This window comes from Cetorhinus maximus, chromosome 8 (genome assembly GCF_964194155.1).
Source record: "Cetorhinus maximus chromosome 8, sCetMax3.hap1.1, whole genome shotgun sequence".
Taxonomy (NCBI): domain Eukaryota; kingdom Metazoa; phylum Chordata; class Chondrichthyes; order Lamniformes; family Cetorhinidae; genus Cetorhinus; species Cetorhinus maximus.
Window position 1 is genome coordinate 109,385,568 of NC_135886.1, and position 21,004 is coordinate 109,406,571.

The following is a 21,004-nucleotide window of genomic DNA, read 5'->3' on the forward strand; positions in this document are numbered from 1 at the left end:
AGTGAGTTGGCTGCTGTACATCTTGTAGATGGTACACACTACTGCCATTGTGCATTGGTAGTGGAGGGAGTGAATGCTTAAGGTGGTGGGTGGGGTGCCAGTCAAGTGGACTGTTTTGTCCTGGATGGTGTCAAGCTTCTTGCGTATTGGTGGAACTACACTCATCTGGGCAATTGGAGAGTATTCTATCACACTCCTGATTTGCACCTTGTAGATTGTGGCAGGCTTTGGGGAGTCAGGAGGTGAGTTACCTGCTGCAGTGTTCCCTCTAATCTGCTCTTGCAGCCACAGTGTTTAATGGCTCGTCCAGTTCAGCCTGGTCAATGGTAACCCTCAGGATGTTGACAGAAGGGGATTCAGTGATTGTAATGCCACTTAAAACAAGGGAAGATGGTTGGATTCTCTCTTGTTGGAAATGGTCACTGCCTGGCACTTGTGGCGCGAATGTTGCTTGCCACTTCTCAGCCCAAGCCTGAATATTGCTGCACATGGACACGGACTGTTTCAGTATCTGAGAAGTTGCGAATGTTGCTGAACATTGAGCAATCATCAGTGAACATCCCCACTTCTGACCTTATGATGGAGGGAAGATCATTGATGAAGCAGCTGAAAATGGTTGGGCCAACGACACTACCCTGAGGAACTTCTGCAGCAATGCCCCGGGAGTGAGATGATTGATCACTAACAACCACAACCATCTTCCTTTTTTGCTAGGTATGACTCCAACCAGCGGAGAGTTTTCCCTCTGATTCCCATTGACTCCAGTTTTGTTAGTGCTCCTTGATGCCACACTCAGTCAAATGCTGTCTTGATGATGAGGACAGTTACTCTCGCCTCACTCTTGAGTTCAGCTATTTTGTCCATATTTGGTCCAAGGCTGCAAATAGGTCATGAACTGGACTGACCTGGTGGAACCCAAACTGAACATCAGTGAACAGATTATTGCTGAGTAAGTGCCACTTGATAGCACTGTCATTGACCCCTTCCATCACTTTGTTGATGGTTGAGAATAGTTTGATGGAGGTGGGATTATTGGCAAGGTTGGATTTGCTGTGCTTTTTGTGGACAGGACATACCTGGGCAATTTTTCACATTGGCGGGTAGATGCCAATGTTGTAGCTGTACTGGAACAGCTTGGCTAGGGGCTAGTTCTGGAGCACAAGCCTTCAGTACTATTGCCGAAATGTTGTCAGGGCCCATAGCCTTTGCAGTATCCAGTGCCTTCAGCCATTTCTGGATATCATGTAGAGTGAATCTACCTGAGCCTTTACTTCCAATAGAATTACCTGAAGCCTTCTTCAAGGCACAATGACTACAAAATGATGAGAGCATTGCTGCTACAATTCTTCTATCCTGTTTATTACCTGAGAGAACTGCAGATACACTGTGCTTCTTCCTGAATTTTCTTAAAGATATGACTCTCAGGTCGATAACAAAATGGATGCCAGTAACTTTCCAGTAGTGTTTGCACCAAATTTATTCCATCCAGGTAAAGGAAGTGAAAAAATAACTGCACTGATAGAGAAGTGGCTTAAGTTGCAACTGTGCACACACTGATTGACAATTTTGAATACATTGGTTGCGTTCCAGAGTTTGCCTTGGAAAAGATTCCAGCAATGATTGGCGTTTGTGTAGAATTTAGCACACCTTCATTAGAAAATTTGGAAGTTGGTGATGGCTCAACAATGGAGAGGTGCAAGAGACGAAGATGACGTAGTCCTGGAGATATTGCTAAGTACACTTAAAGCTAATAAAACCCCTTCTGCTACTTCTCAGCCTGTAACATCTGAAATATCTTCTGGAGCTGCAAGAATTATGACTTTAACATAGAAACAAAAAATACTAGCAGATTGTTCACAAAGCCTTGGGTTTTCAAACAAAGAATGGTGATCACTCAGACACAATATAGCTTTGGAATTGATACCAGTGGCTTTCTTGGCCAGAATTCTACACCATGGGTGGAAGTGTCCCAGAGTTGCACTATGTCCGGAAGCGGGTGGGAAAAACTACGCTTAACCCGGAGACAGCAATGGCGGATTTTCACCCCATATCATCCCAAACCCGCTGAATTAATTATGCATTCTCAGGATACACGGCATTTCCATGGCGGGCAGCCCCAAGTTGCCTGCCACGCCATCACCTTGCGTTTTATCATGCCAGGCACCACATTTAAAGTACAGCTGCGCTCAGTGCTTCCAGCCCAGGACTGCTTGCAAGAAAAACATGGCTCGGAAAGGCAAGAAGACTGCAGCCCTCCAGTGCCTTTTGGATGCCACAGAGGCCCGCTGTGAGCTCCTCTACCCCTGCTCTGGCCGCAGAAGGGGCAGCAAAATTACCAAGCTGGCTTGGTAGGCGATGGCAGTGGTGATCAGTGTCAATGCTGCATAGAAGAGGTTGACTATCCAATGCAGATAGACAATGAATGATCTCCTCTGTGCCATTAGGGTATGGAAACCATCTCATCACTCTAAACTCATACACACAGGCCCATCACACATTTACTGGCATCTCGCTCACTGCCAGCTCAAGGGACATCACCACCCATTCTCATACACATAGCCTCACATGTCCATCGGGCCTCATCGCCCCTGGAGACTGCCTCCTCAGCCCTCATCATCTTGAGGCCCTTGCACAGGTCAACATGTGCCCCCACACACACCCTGGGATACCCCTTCTTCCACAGTATAGTCCTGGTCCTGCAGCCTCTGCCCTTGCCTGAGGCCACTTCTCCCCCTTCCCCCAAGCAAGCCCTAGCCTTGCAGCCATAGAAAAACCACACACATATGGTTGGTCTGGTAGGTAGAGACCTGCCTGTGAGCCCTCTAAGAGTGATGTGGTGCTGTCTGTGAAGCCTGGCGCTGATGACTGCGAGTGCTGACCGAAGCAATGTAAGCAAACAAACTTTGAGGTCCCGAGCAAAGTGCAGCCCGCCAAGTGCACGCCTTATATATGCTGTTATGAAACAGTGGGTGGATGATCCAGCGGGGTGGGGTGATGAGTCTGGCGGGCTGGTCTTATAATGATATGCTGACGTATTACAATGAGGTTCCCGACATCCGATGGAGGGAACGCGGTCCACCATCGACGGGCTGAGCGGATGATCGCAAACTGGCTTCACCATGTCATGAAACCGATTTTTGGCCTTCTTGCCATATGTCTGCTCATGCCACTGAACACACCAGACGCCAATGGGCACAGAAAATCCTGGCCCATCATCAATAATGTTTATTACAAGGCACATTGTATTTTTGCTGAATGTCGTCCTCAAGTGTCACTGGAGTCATTGCAGGACTCTCTGTCCCTCTCTGCTGGACGTGTTACATTTCAATCAACTGCATCAGCTAATCGGTTGAAAAGTAAAAGACAAAGGAATAGCGAGGATGAAGTCTGGAAAGACTAGTTGCTTTTCTCCCAAGTTTAATCGAGAAGAAATGGTCTGCACGTCCTTGCACTTAATATTTAGCCTTGGAAAAAACAAAATACTTAACCCTCTGAAGGCCCAGTTCCAAATGGATCAGATAACATTGGTGGATGACATGCAAATCAGCATGACATTCACAACTACAATTGGTTCTCAGTGGAAGATCTCTCATTTACCCCAGTTTTAAGGCACAGAGATACAAAGGGCTCAAAGTGCATAAGTAAATCACTCCAGTGTGCAATAAAGATACTCTTCGAATATCTTGGAATGGTACCAGTCCTACAGAGTCCCAAGTAATTTGTAGCCACCCGGATATGGGAACCCCATTAGAGTGTTGCCTAAATTCCAGAAGTTATCAATTACAACCTGGATTGCTAGAACGAGTGTGCAGCTCACAAAATTGAAGGCAGAAAGAGCAGAGATTCTTTAAGTGACGATATAAACACTGTGATTGGAGAAACATGTTGAAAATTAAAACAGCATTTTCTGAATCAGGAAGTGACCTGTGTTCATTTATTGAAGACCATAAACCTTCAACTGTGAATAATTTTTGTAATAATGACTTGCTTCTCCAGCAGGCTTAAAATGAGGCTGCCCCTCAGAAACCTGATAGCCCACCTGGAGCTCCATCAGATCAAAAATGTTCATGCTTTGAATTGCCATCGCAACAAGTTTCTGAATCAAAGCTTAAAAATGCCAAAATAGATTCCTGCTCAACAGACATTAACATGACACTTGGCATGAGCAGTAATCTAAATTGCATTAATAATTTGGATCAGCAAGATGAAAATAGAGCTGCAGTTCTGCATCCAACATAATTGCTCTAAACCAGGATAAACAGAAATCAGTAGCCCAGAAGTTATGAGTATCAGAAAAGGCGAGGCTGGTGGCTTCCACGAGCAAGATGTTTACATATTCCTTGTAACCCTTCAATTATCTCAGCGAAGATACAGCAAGCTTCACTACTCCAAACTGCATACACTTCTCCTCCAGGCTCCACAACTTAGTCTGCTGCCACATTGGGCCCCCTCCATCCAGAGGAAGGATCTTTTCCCAATCTAACTTCTTCCAAGTTGCAGACCACCAAAGGCCATTAGTTCTATGTGAACATGGCCCAGCCCTCAAAATAGATTGGGCCTCCCATCCACCTGATAGGTGGATTCTGCTGCCCGCCTGATCGCCAGTTGTGGGTGTTGCCGCGGAATCTACACCAGTGTTTAACTGAGTCACAAAGACCAGTCAATCTTCCATTGAATTCTTGGTCTGTTAAGTTAACTGATCTCATTCAGGACAGTTTATATTTTGCCTTATAATATTAGGGTTAGGAGGGGAAAAATTGGTCAGTATTCCCGTTACTGACCACCGTGTACTGATGTTGAGTGAAAATAGGATCAAGTGGCTCAGAATGCGCGTTCCATGGTCCAATCACCAGCCAGTACACACTATCTAGGGTATAATGCTTCTTACTTTCAGAGAAGGTTCCTTAGCATTCTTGTATCCAAAGGCATTATAAAAATTAACTCTGTATTTCATAGTTTTTTTCCCTTTAGTTTAATTACATAGAATTGAAATTCACTTTGCATTATAAACAATTAGGTTTTTGCTACAAGATTTTGAGAAGGTTTGGTCCTCATAAGGCCGACACAACTTCCCTTGCATTATTTGGGAATAACATCTTAATTTGGTGTATATGGGTAGAATCTTTGGCTCGGCGAATGGGGGCGGGGCCCACTCACCAAGGCGTAAAATGACACGCAGTGATGTCCGGCGTGTGTCCCGACGTCACCGCATGTCACTTAGATTTTCAGTTCAGCGGGCGGGCAGCTGAGTTGGCTGAACTGTCAAAGGCCTCTTAAGGCCATTTAAAAAGCCAATAAAGCAATTAACTGAACTGCCCAACCAACCTTAAGGTTGGTGGGCAGGCAAAGAGACCAGGCAGCCTTCGCATTTTTCATGCAACCTCATCCACAGGCGGGATGAGGTTTCGTGAACGTTTTTAAAATGTTTGAAACATTTTTAATAAAATCGATGGACATGTCCCAGCTCATGTGACAGTTTGTCCTCTGTGCCTCAGGGAGATTTCTGCGCTCTCTTGTGCGCGTGCGCGAAATTGGCCCGTCCACGTAAAATGGCCCAGCTGATTGGGGGCGCCGATTGGCTGCGCTCCCGCCCACACCTGCCCCTGCACAACTTCCCCATTGGGGAGAAAATTCTCCCCATACGTTTTAAAATATAGAAATTGCGGATATCCACTTTGGATCTAAAAATGATAGAACAGAATACATTCTAAATGGGGAAAAGCTAGAAATAGTGGAGGTCCAAAATGATTTGTGTGTCTAGGTAAATCATTAAAATGTCATGAACAGGTCCAGAACTTAAGCAAAAAGAATAGTGGAAAGCTGGCCTCTAACAGTGGTCTTTAAAGGATTTTAATACTGGTGGGGTGGGGGGAGGCAGGTGGGGGTAGAGGTTACACTACACCTATACAAAGCCCTGGTTAGACTGCACCTGGAGCGCTGTGAGCAGTTCTAGGCACCAGACCTTAGGAAGGATATATTTGCCTTGTGGAGAGTGCACTGTAGATTTGCCAGAATGACTCCAAGGGTTAAATTACAAGACGAGATTGTACAAACTGGATTGTATTCCCTGGAATTTAGAACATTAAGGTGTACTTGATCAAGGTTTTCAAGATATTAAGGGGAATTGATAGTTTCCTGCTACCAAGCCTATTTCCACAGTTTGGGGAGTCTAGGATTAGGGGGCCATGGTGTGAAAATTAGAGCCAGACCTTTCGGGAGTAATGTTAGGAAACACTTCTACATGGAAAGTTTGAACTCTCTTCTGCAAATGGCAATTGATGCTAGATCAATCATTAATTTTAAATCTGAGATTGATGGATTTTTGTTAACCAAAGGCAATTGTACCAAATTGCTACAGTGTGTATATGGCTGGTCCAATTCAGTTTCTTGTCAATGGTAATTATCAACATCCTGGGGGTTACCATTGACCAGAAACTAAACTGGACTAGCCATATAAATACTGTCACTACATGAGCAGGTTAGAGTCTGGGAAATCTGTGGAGAGTAACACACCTCCTGACTCCCCAAAGCCTGTCCACCATCTACAAGTCACAAGTCAGGAGTGTGATGGAATACTCTCCAGTTGTCTGGATGAGTGCAGCTCCAATGGCACTCAAGAAGCTTGATAGAATCCAGGACAAAGCAGCCCACATGACTGGCATCTTAAACATTCACTCCCTCCATCACTGACGCAAAGTGGCAGCAATGTATATCATCTACAAGATGCATTGTAGAAACTTACCAGGGCTCCTTCGTCAGCAGCTTCCAACCCATAATTTCTATCACCTAGAAGGACAGGACAGCAGATACATGGGATCACCACCACCTGCATGTTGACCTCAAACTATTCACCATCTTGACTTGGAAATATATCATCGTTCCTTCACTGTCACTTGGTCAAAATCCTGGAACTCTCTTCCTAACAGCACTGTGGGTGTACCTACCCACTGGACTGCAGCAGTTAGAGAAGGCAGCTCACCACCACCTTCTCAAGGGCAACTAGGGATGGGTAATAAATGCTGGCCTAGCCAACAGCACATACATCCCTTGAAAGAACAAATTTTTAAAAAAGTTATTAGGGTGTGTATAAGGAGTTAAGTCAAAGGTCAGCCATAATCTCACTAAGTGACAGAAGAGGCTCAAGGGATAAAATGGTCTACCCCTGTCCCTATGTCTTATGCCTATTTAAATGATTGTATATGTCACTTCTGGTGTAGAGGCCATTGCAATGTTGTTATGACCAGGGGAGGAGGGGTGAGCTGGAGAAGTCCAAACTGAGTGAACTGTGTTCATCCTGTTGTGTTTGGCATGAGAAAGAACGTCCTGGAGTTAACTATCTGAATAGGGGTAAGAATCATCAATCTTTTACAATAAGGTTGTTTAAGGACTTCCAATGGTGTATTTACAGTGGTTTTCAAACACTCTGCCAACTGCTTTTCAGCAAATAAAGGATTAAATTAGAACTATGACCATGGAACTTTTGAAATGACTGAAGGATTCTGGTTGGACTCTAAGGATCAAGATTTCGTTCAAGCTTCACACCCCTGTGGGTTTTTGTTTATGTTGTCATGACATACTCTTCCTTGACTCAAGAAAACCTGGTTTGATTGGCTCCTTATTAAACATTAAATACATTTGGATTAGAAAAGGCATTTACGGTGAAAAGTAATTTTAGAACCTTCGTTGTGAAGGTTCTAAAGGTTAGAACCAAGAGGGCTGAAAACAAGGTGAGCCAGCTCACTCCTCCTTACCCGGTCATAACAACATTGCAATGGCCTCTACACCAGGAGTGATTAATTCACAAAGCTCGTTGAAACATTTCGACAACATGATCAGACATTATGAAGGTACAACCATTTTGATTCTTCTTTCTTACTGCTTCCAGAGCCTTGCCAGCCTCTCTGGTATATGAAAAGGTGCTCTCAGAATCTGACCACACCTCTTCTAGATTTTTCAGAAAGTTTTCCTTTATCAAGTCTATTAAAAAGGTATTACAAGAGGGTCCCCTTTTGACTTTACCATTAATGCACATAGGCATTCAAATTCAGAATGTCCCATGTTCAGTCTTCCGACATCTGAGTTTGTGGGTTTCTGCTGAGACCGAAGCAGTGCAATTGGAAACATATTGAAAGATAAAAATCAAGCAGGTTTCTTCGTCCTGAATGTTATCCAGATACCTCTGCTGAAAGATCCAACTGTGTGGACAATGGGTGACAACACAAACAAGCTCAGCTGTGATGACCACTGTAGTTCAATAGTCTGTCAGCGTGGGGAGAGCACCAATTTTTCCTTCTTACTAAGGTAAAAAGTATGTATCAACTTTCAATTTCATAACTGGTGGAAGGATTTTTACTGACTAGAATTGCAATTTCAATACGTTTATAATTAATCAGTATATGCAGTATAGTCGAAACCCTCCCAAGGTCTAATTTTATTTGCCAGGACAAAATTATTAGCTATGAGTAGTAACTATTTTGACAGTTTTACAAAGAACAGTCAGTAACCAAACATGCTGAGGAGGTAAGAAAATTGAACATAAAAAAAAGTTATTATAACTGGCAGATAGATATCTGTCAAGACTGGCAGCCCAGTAATGTAGATCTTGCAACACTCAGTCTGAAACTCCCAGCAGCAAAAAGATCATAAAAACAGGCAAACTGTCAATATTTGCAGTATCCTAGCAAAGAAATATAAACATATATATATATATGTCTCATTTGAGACATTCGCTTATAGCAATTGCTAAAAGCAACATGCTATGTCTGTCTCAGGGACCATAGGAGATGGTCACATGGTATTAATGTACACTCCTTCATTTTTTATACATTTCTTTGCCTTTTCATAGTCTCCTGGCTATGAAATTTTCAAGTATTTTCATCCTTGATCTTAATAGAGATCAAAAAGCATGTAAGAAACTTCTATATATGGAAGCAGGACAACTCCAACTTCCTCCCAAAAGTGAAAACACCTATGAAAACAAGAGGGCCTACACTTTTAATAAAGGACTTGCATTAACTCTATGACTACTGGGATAGTCCTGTCCCCATTGTTGTCTCTTGCTTTCTCACTGGAACAAGCAAGAAATCTGCCAGAGCGGTCAGAACACTCTCCAGGCTTTTGGGAGGTCACGATCCTCAGCTGGAAAATTATGACTTCCTGTTTGGAACTCTTGCTAGATGCGAGAGAGTCAATTGAGATTCAAAGTTTCAGTGTCTCTTGGTTAATGGGTACCATTCAGACATTGTATATCATATAGTAGCGTTAGATGTTTGTAGCTTGAAGTAGAGTGAGACAGATGATTTACAGTAACGTCCACTCCACTTAACCAAAGTGTACATGAAGGATAGACATCAGCAGTCCATTAGATAAATATTGCATGCATTGAGTCCCCACTTATATTCTGTTTATACTAAAGATATAGACAAAAAAAGATGCATTGAAATAGTAAGTAAGGAAGGAAAGAAAGAACTTGCATTTGTACAGTGTCTTTCATGACCTCAGGACATCCCTAAGGGCTTTACAGCCAATGAATAATTACAAAATCTAGCCACAGTTGGAATGTAAGAAACACAGCATTTGTGCACAGCAGAGACCCTGCAAACCAGATCATCTGCTCTTTAAGTGTTAGTTGAGGGAAAAATGTTAGAGAGGACACCCTACTCTCCTTCAATTAATGTCAAAGGGTCTTTTAAACATTCCACTGAGGGTACAGACAAGAGGCTGATTTTTTTACCAGTCCCAGGATTGGGTCGGCAATTCTTGGGGTTGGGCTATCACGTTTAATAGGATGGCAATTGCCTGCCGCCCGTAAAATTTAGGGGAAGTCCTACTAGCAGCTTGTGCTGACGACACGCATTTCCTGCTGATGTCAGGCCGACCTCTCAATTGCTAGAAAGACTAACTCAGTGAAGTTTCAGCCTAGATTATGTGCTCAAATCTCCGGAATTGAGTTCACATCTCCTGACTCCAAAGACTGCTACCTCTGAGCCAAGGTTCAACATATACAGACCACATAAGAGATCACAAAAGACATCAGAATGTTGGTGAAGAAGTGAGGAACTGCTATTGACATAGCTGTGAATACTGTACTGTTTCTGATGTTTTGGATTAAGCTTTCTCTGTGTACTATATTCCTTGAATTTATTGTGTAGTTATTTGTTGGTGAACAATTTGGTATAGATTGTAGTTGAAGGAAAGCTAGTTGAGTTAGACTTAAATTTCCTGTAAGTCCTGGGACTGCCACACAGAAACAAAGGTGTTTTAGCACCAATCACTGATGAATGTTAACCCACAGATTGAACAAAGGAGCCCATGTCTTTGAACTTTGAACGTCCCTTTTTTTCTCCCATCACTACCAAAGACTACAAACTATAGTCTTTAAATCAGTTTACTTTAAGTGCATAAGGATTAAAAGAATTGATAATCAATCAATCAAAAGCAAAATGCTGGAAACCTGAAATGAAAATTTTCCTGAGTGAGTGCAGCTCCAAAAACACTCAAGAAGCTCAACAGCAACCAGAACAAAGCAGCTTGCTTAATCAGCATCCACTACTTTAAACGTTCACTCCTTCCATCACTGGTGCATGGTCGTAGTAGTGGTTACCATCTACCATCACTGCAGTGATTCGCCAAAACTCCTTCAACAGCACCTCCAAACCCGTGATGTCTACCACCTAGAAGAACAAACACAGCCTGTGCATGGGAACTCCACCACCTGCAAGTTTCCTTCCAAATCGCACATCCTCCTGACTTGGGAATATAATCAGTGTTCTTTTACTGCCACTGGGTCAAATCCTGGAATTCCTTCCATAACAGCAATGTGAGCATTCCTACACCACATTTAGTGGTTCAAGAAGGTGGCTTACCAAAAACTTCAGAAGAGCAATGAAGGCTGGCTATAAATGCTGGCTTTGCCAGTGATGTCCATATCCCATGAATAAGCAAAAACACCCCAGAAATGTTGCAGAAATGCAGGTCAGACAGCATCTGTGGAGAAAGAAATAGGGTGGAATCGTCCCAGATTTACACTAAGTGCAGTAGCAGGTGGGAAAAATGACATTTTACCTGCTGGCTGCAATGGCGGCTCTCAGGCTGTATCATCCCAAACCTGCCGCATTAATTATGCATTCGTAGGAAATACGCGTTTCCCTGGTGGGTGGGCTCTCATTTGCCCACCACGCCACCACCTTGCCGCTTCATTTGAATAGGATGAGGAATATTAACAATGTTGCTATTCTGGAACAGGGTGTGCCATAAAAAAACAGGCTGGTGCCAGAAAGGAGCCCTGGACTAAGGGGAACTGCCTGACGACAGCATTTTAATTGGCTCCTGACCAGGTGACCAGGGTTTTATGTGGTAACAGTGCAGGGAGTACAGTTCCTAGCCTGCAAAGAGAGAAGACCTAAAACCTCTCTCTCCTGTGTTTGCAAGATTCCAGTAATTCTGCCAATGTAGCTAGCTGGCTATCCCTCACATCTCTGTAACCTGCTTTCTCTGAAAACCCCTGACAAGAGGAAAAGGGGAAAAATCATCAGTAGAGACATTGAAAAACATGTTTTTCAACCAGTGAACCACAGACTGAAAGTGCTGAGAAACCACCTTGTGTCATTAATAACAAACTGCAAGGAGTTTGGAAGACATCAATCAAAATCAACCCATCTAAACCTGTACCCCGGATTGGTGCTATTGAACTGTTTTATCTCACCCTTAAAATCCATGTTTTGTGTGGCTTGTATGTGTGTGTGTGCTTCTGCATAGAGGTTTAAGCACAGGTAGATTTTAAGTTATAGAGTTAGAAGTTAGCAGTTTATATTTCTTTCCTTTGCCACTAGTTAAAGACAATTTGTTCATTAAACAGTTATTTACTTATTAAGTTTACAAACCTGGTGCTCGTATTCTGTTAACCTAAATTAAACAGTTAGGTAGAATTGGGGCAATCTGGTGGTTTGATCAAACTTTTCCCATTTGTCATGGCTCAAGGAACAGTGGGGCTTGATATTACAGCACACTATCCCCAGTGTGTCATGACAACATCTGGGAAACAGCCAGGAGAGACCTGAGGGAAGCTCAGAAGAGAAATCCACAGAAACCCTCCCTGAAGGCCTGTCACAACACTCACCCACACCCTCCACAAATGCAGAGACACACATCTTGGTGGACCTAGCTTTAGAGTAGCCTTGGGATTACAATCTGGTGAGCACATCACACTTTCTGATCCACAGCAGGTGGTGGCAGGGACCCCCCCCCCCATGTCCGGAACTCCGAGAACTGCTGGAGGCCAGAAATTTGCTGATTCCGAGTCACATGATGAGCCTCTGGACTCAGTCATGTCACAGTTGCTGGAGCTGTAAAGGCAAGCTTGGGAACATCAGGGAGGGATGTCCACTGCACTCCTCAGATTGCAAGGCACGATGAGGAGTCTGTCCACCTTCAGACTGAGGTGATAACGCTGGCATGCCAATGCACTGAGGTCAACACAAGTAGGATGGCAGCTGCCATGAAGACCGTGGTCCAGAATGTTGCTCCTGTACTGCTACGCGGGCTGAACTCCATCAGCGATACCATAATTGGCCTCCAACAGTGTGTACATGAGAGGGGTTTTGGGCAGCCTGATCTCATTGCAGCTACCCCTTCTCCTCAAGGAGTCCACCAGGGGCCCTCAGGCACCAATAGGGAGGAGGATCAGCAGGTGCACACCCCAGGGCCATCTATCCACGTGTCTCTGGGAATGTCTGATCCATTCGAATCTCCTCTTCCTTTGATCTCGGCAGCTCCAGCTCCACAGGATGAGGAGGGTGCCACTACCACAGAGCAGGAGCTCGAAAGAAGATCAGGGCCCTCCAGGCCTTGGCTCTCCAGAGGACGCCTGCCGAGGTCATCACAGACATAGCAGTCAGCAGGCTGCCTCCACCTCCACTGTGGATGTCTGGGCAGCACCAAGACGTAGCAGCAGGGTTAGGAAAGTTAAGAAGATGTAGTTTGCACAGCTTGGGCATGGGTATTAATTACTTGTACATAATATTTACTATTGTAAATAAACTCCCAAGAATGTGTCCCTGCCTATGGCTCCTTGTTCTGATGAGCAGTGTTTGTGTCACTCAGATGTGAAACTTTTCTGCACAAGATAAAGGCAGGTGTCTCAGTCCAGGGCCCGTTCCCTGTGCTTTGTGCAGCCTTCAGACCAAAGTGATGGTCCGGCCTCACTCCCTTGTTAGTGATGCCTGCATATCGACTGTGTTTGTCATTGCTGCCAGGATGTCATGGGCAGGTGTCAGAGTTCCTGTGTGCTCTCAGCACCTTCAGCATCTGTGACCAGTGATGCTGTGCTCCTGAAGGGGTCAGGTGCTGAAGGCAGACAAAGGATCAGGTGCTTTTGAAGTTTCATGGCTCCGTCTCCATCATATGACCCTGATCACAAAGCACAAGTGAGCTGCCCTTGGCCTGACAGGAGTCAGACATTCTCAGAGGCTATGTGAAGATCTATGGAGTGTCCTCACTGCATGTTGTCATCATCCTCCTGCAATCGAGCGACTATTAGGGCCTCCACTGCGTCTCAGTGACAGGAGCATTATCACAGATGGTATGTGTGCTGGCTTAAGCCAGACTGCAGTCAAAAATTTATAGATGCTATGTTAGGATCCATGGTGTCACCTCATTGCATGTCGTCATCATCCTCACTGCATATTGCGCCTCCCGAGTGCGCCAGCCTCGTCTGGCCAGCGCGAGGACCTCATCGCTGTCACCGTCACCTTCAAGGATCTCCTCACCCTCAACCTCGTCGTTGTCCCCACCATTGGAGGAGGCCTGCTCCTCAGTGATCTCCTCTTCCTGTTGCAGCGCAAGGATGTAAAGGGCACAACAGGCGACGATGATGCATGACACCCTCTGTGGACTATATTGCAGGGCTCCACCAGACTGATCCAGGCACCGGAAACTCATTTTCAGCATTCACCAGCAGATGGTTTGCCTCACCAAGTTGTGAGCTGCAGCATGAGGCTCGTTATACCTTTGCTCTGCTGCAGTCTGAGGCCGCTGGACGGGTGTCATCAGCCACATCCTCTGTGGGTAGCCCTTGTCCCCTAGGAAGCCAACCCTGTAACCTCTGTGGACTCTGGAAGACGCCAGGGGTCTGCGATTGACTGAGAATGTAGGGATTGTGGATACTCCCTGGAAACTGTGCTCAGACCTGCAGGATGTGTTTGTGGTGGTTGCATACCAGCTGCACATTCAGCGAATAGAAGCCCTTGCGGTCGACAGAGTTGGCCGCATGTTGTGACGGAGATCTGAGCCCCACGCGAGTGCAGTCGATGGCACCCTGTGGGAAACCCGTGATCTGGGCAAATCCAATCGCTCTTACACTCTGGCTCTCTTGGTCCTGGGCGAAATGCACAAAGTTGTGTGCCCTCGCAAAGATGGCATCCATGAGCTCATGGATGTATTTGTGCGTGGAGGCTTGTGATATCCCACAGAGGTCACCTGTGGAGCCCTGAAAGGAGTCATTGGCATAAAAATTCAGTGCCACAGTCACTTTCATGGCCACTGGTAGTGGATGCCCTCCGTGTCCCCATGGCACCAAATCCTACAGTAGCTGGCAGATGTGACCGACCAGTTCCCTAGACATGCGCAGTCTTCAGCGACACTGGTTATCAGTCATCTGCGGGAATGAAAGGTGGCATCTATGGACCCTGGGTCTAGCTAGGTGCCGACCAGCGACGGCTCACTGTTGCTCTTCAGCAACGTGTGCGGGAGCCCCAGCCACCCTTTCTTCCAGAGGGTGCTGCTCCTCCCTCTGTGCAGCCAGGAGCCTCCATTGCTCCCTTCTCCGTTGTCTCTGCTCTCTGTATGCCACGAGGCATACAGCTAGTTCACCAGGCTCCATGATCTTGATGTACTCCTCTGGCAAGATGAAACAGAGAGCTGTGGGTTAGCACGGGTGTACTAAGAACCTCTCTTGGTTAAGCCTGAAGGCCCGTTAATGCATCCCAGAGAATGCTGGCCACCACTTGGATGGCCAGAGATTAGTGCGCCGCATGGCTGCCCGAAACCCCACCCACCTCCGCCCCACTCCACTTGACTGATTGGCAGCAGCTTTGCCCATTGGATTGCCTGCTGTGCTCTCAGCTCAGGCGCAGACATTCTCCTAACCCGCGCTGCAAGGCTGCACTGTTAGCTTGAACCATGGGGGAGACTGGTCCATACCAGGATGATGACATTGCAAGGGGCTGTGAGTGCCTCCACCAGTGACTGCTCCATGGCTTTAGCAAGGAGATTGCACAATGTGCCCAGTCATATAATTGTTCTGCAGTCCACTAAAACGCTCATTAGTTTGCAGTCTGTGCCCGAGGGGTGAAAAGCTCTGGAGCACTTAGTGGCATTTCATGCCTCTGCGGTGCTTTAGTGGGCAGATAAACTAAAGGCCTGACTCAATGCATGTCAATGTAGCTGTGTCTGAACAGTATCTGCTGCAGAGGAATGGTCACTTTATACAAGGTTTCTCGAATACGTGGCTGCTTTCCTCTCCCCCACCCCGCATGTTCTTGTGCACCACCTTCAACTGCAGGACAGTTCTTGCCTCCCCCCTCCAATGCGCCTCAATCGCAGGGCAGCCCTTGCCCCAAACGCCCCACCCCCACCTCAAAGTGCCTCAACCTTGAAGTCCGACAGGTGACCCGGGCGAACACTGCACAACGTTACTGCACACTTACCTTCGAGTTCCCCTCAAAGTGCAGCCTGCCAAGTGCATGCCTTATGCTATTGTGAAATATGTTGGTGTGCGATCATGCTGATGTGCTCGGACGATCCAGCGGGAGAGGGGAATGGCAAGCTGGCAAGCTGGCCTTATGATGATATGCAGATGTATTACAATGAGGTTTCCAACATCTGATGGCGGGAAATGCGGCCCCGCCATCGATGGGCTTAGCGGACAATCGCAATCCGGTTTCACGATGTCGTGAAACCAATTTCTGGTCCTCTCACCATATTGTCCGCTCACACTGCCGAGCACGCCTGACACCAACAGGCACGGAAATTTCCGCCCATAGAGTTAACACTTTAGGTTGATAATCACCCACCAGATAGCCAGTACATTAATTGTATGTTGAAAGGAAATGTACTGTACCATATACTTCATAGAATGATTCTACATTTTCCTGCTTCGATTTATAAATTGCAGCATTTTCAATTTCTTAAAAATTACTGGATTTAGGATAAGCTTGATAGAATGAGAAGAAGTATAGTGCAGGGATTTTATATTGTGAACTACAAATTGAATCTTAAAAAGCTGAGCAAATGTAATTACTGTTATTCTTTTCTCACGCAGAGGATGAAACCTGCAGTAGAAAGGAGACGCTCGGCACCCACTATGGCAATTAGTAAAGCACTCAGCAAAACAAGAACCCCATCCAGGTCAGAGCTTTATTTTCTTAATAATTAAATTCTATTAAATTCTGGAAAATATCTGAGCGATTTTACTGATGTAATTGAGTCAATGGTGCAGAATGCCAGATAAAACACATGGGCCTGAGTTTTTCAGATGGCGGGTCTTGCTTCCCACCATCCGAAGAGTCGGTGGGGAATATATCCCCGCCAAATCCGAGTGCCCCACAGCCATTTCACGCTCGAATGAGCTGCAGGTGGGACTTCCGCCCTCACTTGGGAGGAAACCCTGCCTCAATCTGATTGACCAGCAGCTCTCCAACCCCTACAGTGATAGCGCTGCAGTGACAGAAGGAGAAATGCAGGAGGAGGCCGGAGCCTAAATCCGGGTACCAGAGGCCCAGGTAAGTTCAAGGGGTCCCAGGGCAGGTAGGGCAGGGAAGGCCTGGGGACGCGGGGTTGGGGGTGGGGGAGGTCATGAAGGGGGCGATCAGGGTCTCAGAAGAGGCTGGGGAGTGGGGTCGGGAGGCAGGTCCGGAGGCCATCGGACCACAGCGATGGTGGGGGGGCCGAGGCGCGGGGTAACGCCCGACTTCGAAAGGGGGCTCCTGATTGAGATGCCCATCCCCCTTCCTGCTCAAGATGTAACTCTGTCGATTTCAGCCTTCCTGCACCCAAATTCAATCCTCCTGCCAGACTTAAAATTGAGGCTGGGCAGGAAACCGCCCTTGGCCACTTAAGGGCCTCAGTCGGAGCAAGGGTGGGCTGCCTGTCCGAGGCCTTGCCCGCCCCAGCGTAAAATCACTGTGTGGTCAGGGTGGGCAGGAACCTGGAGGGAATCCCATCCTTCGATTTAATGCTCCCCCTGGCCCCTGCCTAAAAACCCAAAGAGCGGGAGCGTAAAATTCTGGCCATAAAAAATTTCACAGAAAACTGCAAGCGCGAAATAAATCAAGCTGCAAGTGAAAGCAGGCCTGCTACATCTGAACCTGAAATATTAACCAGGTTTTCTCTTTGAGATGTTGACTGACCAGCTGTGACCTTTGAGGATTTTAAACCAGGTGCCGATTTGAATGTTAGCAGATTACAATTGTGCACTACAACAATTCTGTATGAACTACTTATTATAATTATTTTCTCCAGTTCTGCCTACTCATTAAGCAGAACCCCATTATTGACTGTAGGAGAGATGCTAAATTTACACAGGTGGCTGCAAAATATTTTGAAAACTAACTGCAAAAATGAATTTTACTTTGGCCCCAATTTTCTCCCTTTCTGTCCTGATGACACTTATTCATGTTGGACAATGACTCTACAGATGGCAAGCGGACCTCCAGTACCTCAACCGAATGCAAAATCTTCATAAATAAATCAAGGCCATTTTAACGTAAACAAAACAGAAAATGCTGGAAACACTCAGCATTTTCAGGTCAGGCAGCAGCTGTGTAGAGAACCAGGGTTATTTGATATTGATCTCCTCACCTGACATTCACACATGTGCACTTGCCAGTAAAGGTCGCTAAATGAGTAACACAAACTGATTTTTCTCTCTTTAGCTGGGGTAAATATTATCTGGCCAAGTCAGCATAAACAGCATAAAGGATGAGATTAAGTAAATAGAATGGTAGCAGGCTTGTGTAGGGCATAGAATTGTTGGGTAAAATGGCCTGTTTTTGTGCTGGAAATTCTGGGATAAAAAAACAGGAATTTGATCAGGAAAGGTCTAGCTTGTGAGACTTAATGATGCAAAATTAAACTTTAGCAGGAAACTGAAGATGTGGGCTGAAGATCAGGCCACTATTAGTTCATCCCCTATTCTTGCTGTCCTGAACTAGATAAAACAAAACTTCTAAAAAGCATAGAGTCTTCTAAATCAAATTTATGAAAGTTAATTCTACATTGATGAAAATCCAACTGACATAAAGTAATAAATATTCCTCTTTTGGACAAAGGATTCAAAGTAATCCAAGGAATGATAAGATGTATTTCGCTACAACAATTTTAAAGAAATTGATCCCCAACAGCAAATATCCTATTTAAATACTGATAATTTTTATGTAATTAAAAATACTGTTTTACAGGAAACATGTGACTTTACTATTGCAAATTCATCGGACATATGCGCCAGGCAGTAAAAATCTGGGAAACAGTAGTTGCTCCATTTGAAAATAATACTAACAGGACAATTTTCCTGATTTAAGTGAATGAAATCACATCATGTGGTATTAGATATCACATTCATCTTAAATTCCTATGCAATCTTAAAGAAGTGAGCTGCCCGTTTAAAGATTGATTAACACTTGTTCAAATATTGAGCAGAGGAATTTCACACACACATATGGTAAAGTCTACTTTACTAATATTGTGCAACACAATTTTAATCTATATACCTTTAAACATCTGTGTGATTGACCTACATCAATTGGACCCACTCAAATCACTCAAAAATAAACAAATCAGATAAATACTACTGAAAGTACATTTACATAGCTTTTGATTGCATTCTGTTGGCTGACTGTATTTCTAAAGGTATATAATGTTTTGACATAGTGGACCTTAACATATTGTTCAGGAAGCTTGAATAGTTTCAAGTAATTCCAGACTAACTTCCTGATTTAACCAATATTGTAGGAAGAGTTAACTGATTTAAAATAAGTAATCTAAATTGCTTACGATACTGTTTGCTCTTTTCAAGGGTTTAAGTCAACCTCAGGTTTTTTATTGTTCAATATTAATAACCTCAAAGTGGCGCATCACCAGACAAAGATCTTTCTAAGTTAGGATAATACAACCATATTGAGTCCAGGAGGCCGTATGAATAGATATTTCGACCTTTATTTCATCTCAACATAGCTCTTGAGGTCTGTCCGTGGTAGATATTAGATGAACTGCACAGAAGGTGTAAGGGCAAGGTGATGGGGTTGGCATAAGTTAGCATTAAGTTGACATGGAGTCTATAAGGGGCCATGGGAGTGGATGGGGGCATATGTTGACATCAAGTTGGCATGGGGGCATGGAGGTGGAGTACGGAATTTGTGGGGGGGTTGATGGAGTGTGAGGGGTGTGGACTAGAGGACCTAAATTTAACAAAATGAAGTCCTAGAGAACCGAGGTGAGCCTTTTAAGTAGCCCTCTCGGCAATCGGCAGCCCCTGTGGTCACCTCCAACCTGCGTTCGGGGGGGTGGCATGCTTGGTTCCATCCTGCAGCTCCCCCCTACTCTGCCCCAGACTGAAAATTATGCCATTTGGGGGATTTTCTCCCCAGGCGGCTGTGGCAAGCCAGGCAATTTCACAACTCGCGCTCCCCACTCACGAGTGAAAATCGGGGCCTCAGCCTCCCATCCCAGGGACACTGCTCTAAGGTTGGATTGCAACATACCAAAGTGCTGGCTGAGTTTACAGCTGTCATGGCAGGTTTTGGGACCTCTGTCTCTGAGACTTATCAATCAGGAAAGACCTGGCCATTTATGAAAGAGCCTTCATCTGTTTCAGCATGGCATCCTAAACCCTTTTATCTTCCCACTCCTATTTCCACCATCAAATCCTCCTTAAAATCTATCTCTGTGCTATGTTTTTGGTCATATAGGGTAACTCTTTTCCTAATATTAATTGGTATCCATTCCTCTCCACCCTCTTTTTCTCTTCTGCGAAGCACCTTGTAGCATTTACTTTATGAGTTATGTGTTATAAATGCAAGCTTTTGTTGCTGCTAAATCAGTTGCTCTCAGAGGGCTGTACTAGGGAAACAACAATTAGCACATCACTCCTGCATTAAGGAAAGAAATAAAGTCGGTCATATTCTCAGATCTGATTGCCATAGTTAACATCCTACTGCAACGTTTGTATCTGAAAATGTCAGATGAGAAATGATTTAGGCCCAGCTGCACTACATTTCAAAGTCACATAGCTTGCATGTGGAAAAGCTGTACTGGGATGGTGTACTGCAGGGTGTCAGTTCCCCATGGAACCATACTCCAGTGAGGGAGCCAGTGGGCTGAATTTTACAGGCCACCTGGGGCAGGAGAACAGGCAGTTGAACCCCTGTAAATTAGGACGCTATGACATCGGGCCACCCGTACCCTTCCCCCCACAATGTTACGGATTGAGGGGAGGCTTCAGGTGGTCTGCCTACCTGTGGCCCAATTGAGCCTTCTCCTGTTGCTGCTCCGATTTAATGGGCAGCGGGAGAGGCCTGCACCCAATGTGCAGTCCGGCTGCTGCAGTGAAAGTGGGGGAGGAATGCTTCCTTCCTGAGCCCCGTGTGTCAATCAGAAACCCCACCTTCCGACCCCACATCTCTTCAGTTTTGCCTCCCCACATCCACCCTCCCCTCTGAACCTGTCCAGCATTCCGTCACACATCCTCACTGGGGCCTGCCAACTTGGCCGCATTGAGATTCTGGGACTGACCTGGGTTTGGGAGCGTCCATGGTTCTGCTTCCTCTTGGGCCTTCCGCAATACCGACAATGGCCACCAATTCTGGTGTGGCACAGAGCTGTTGGCCTCTGATTGGCTGGCAGCTCAGTGAGGCAGGACTTCTCCCTGAAGACAGACTGATGCCTCACCTCAGACTAATTAAAGGGCCGTCACCTGAAAATTTAAAGCAGACTAAGCAGGTCAAGTGTAGGC

At 45.4% G+C, this 21,004-nt stretch overlaps 1 protein-coding gene and 2 pseudogenes across 2 annotated transcripts in view; all 3 read left to right on the forward strand.

Annotated features, from left to right (window-relative positions):
• The window catches only part of arhgap20b (Rho GTPase activating protein 20b), a 119,579-nt gene that overhangs the window by 41,240 nt on the left and 57,335 nt on the right, over positions 1 to 21,004 (forward strand). For both annotated transcript variants that reach the window (XM_078547428.1, XM_078547427.1), the window contains exon 2: positions 16,319 to 16,404. In XM_078547428.1, the coding sequence (XP_078403554.1) occupies positions 16,322 to 16,404 (83 nt within the window). In that variant the 5' untranslated portion in view covers positions 16,319 to 16,321. The remainder of the gene's footprint in view (positions 1 to 16,318; positions 16,405 to 21,004) is intronic.
• LOC144684042 (rho GTPase-activating protein 11A-like) lies at positions 1,184 to 2,016 on the forward strand (annotated as a pseudogene).
• On the forward strand, positions 2,862 to 4,239 carry LOC144684043 (rho GTPase-activating protein 11A-like; annotated as a pseudogene).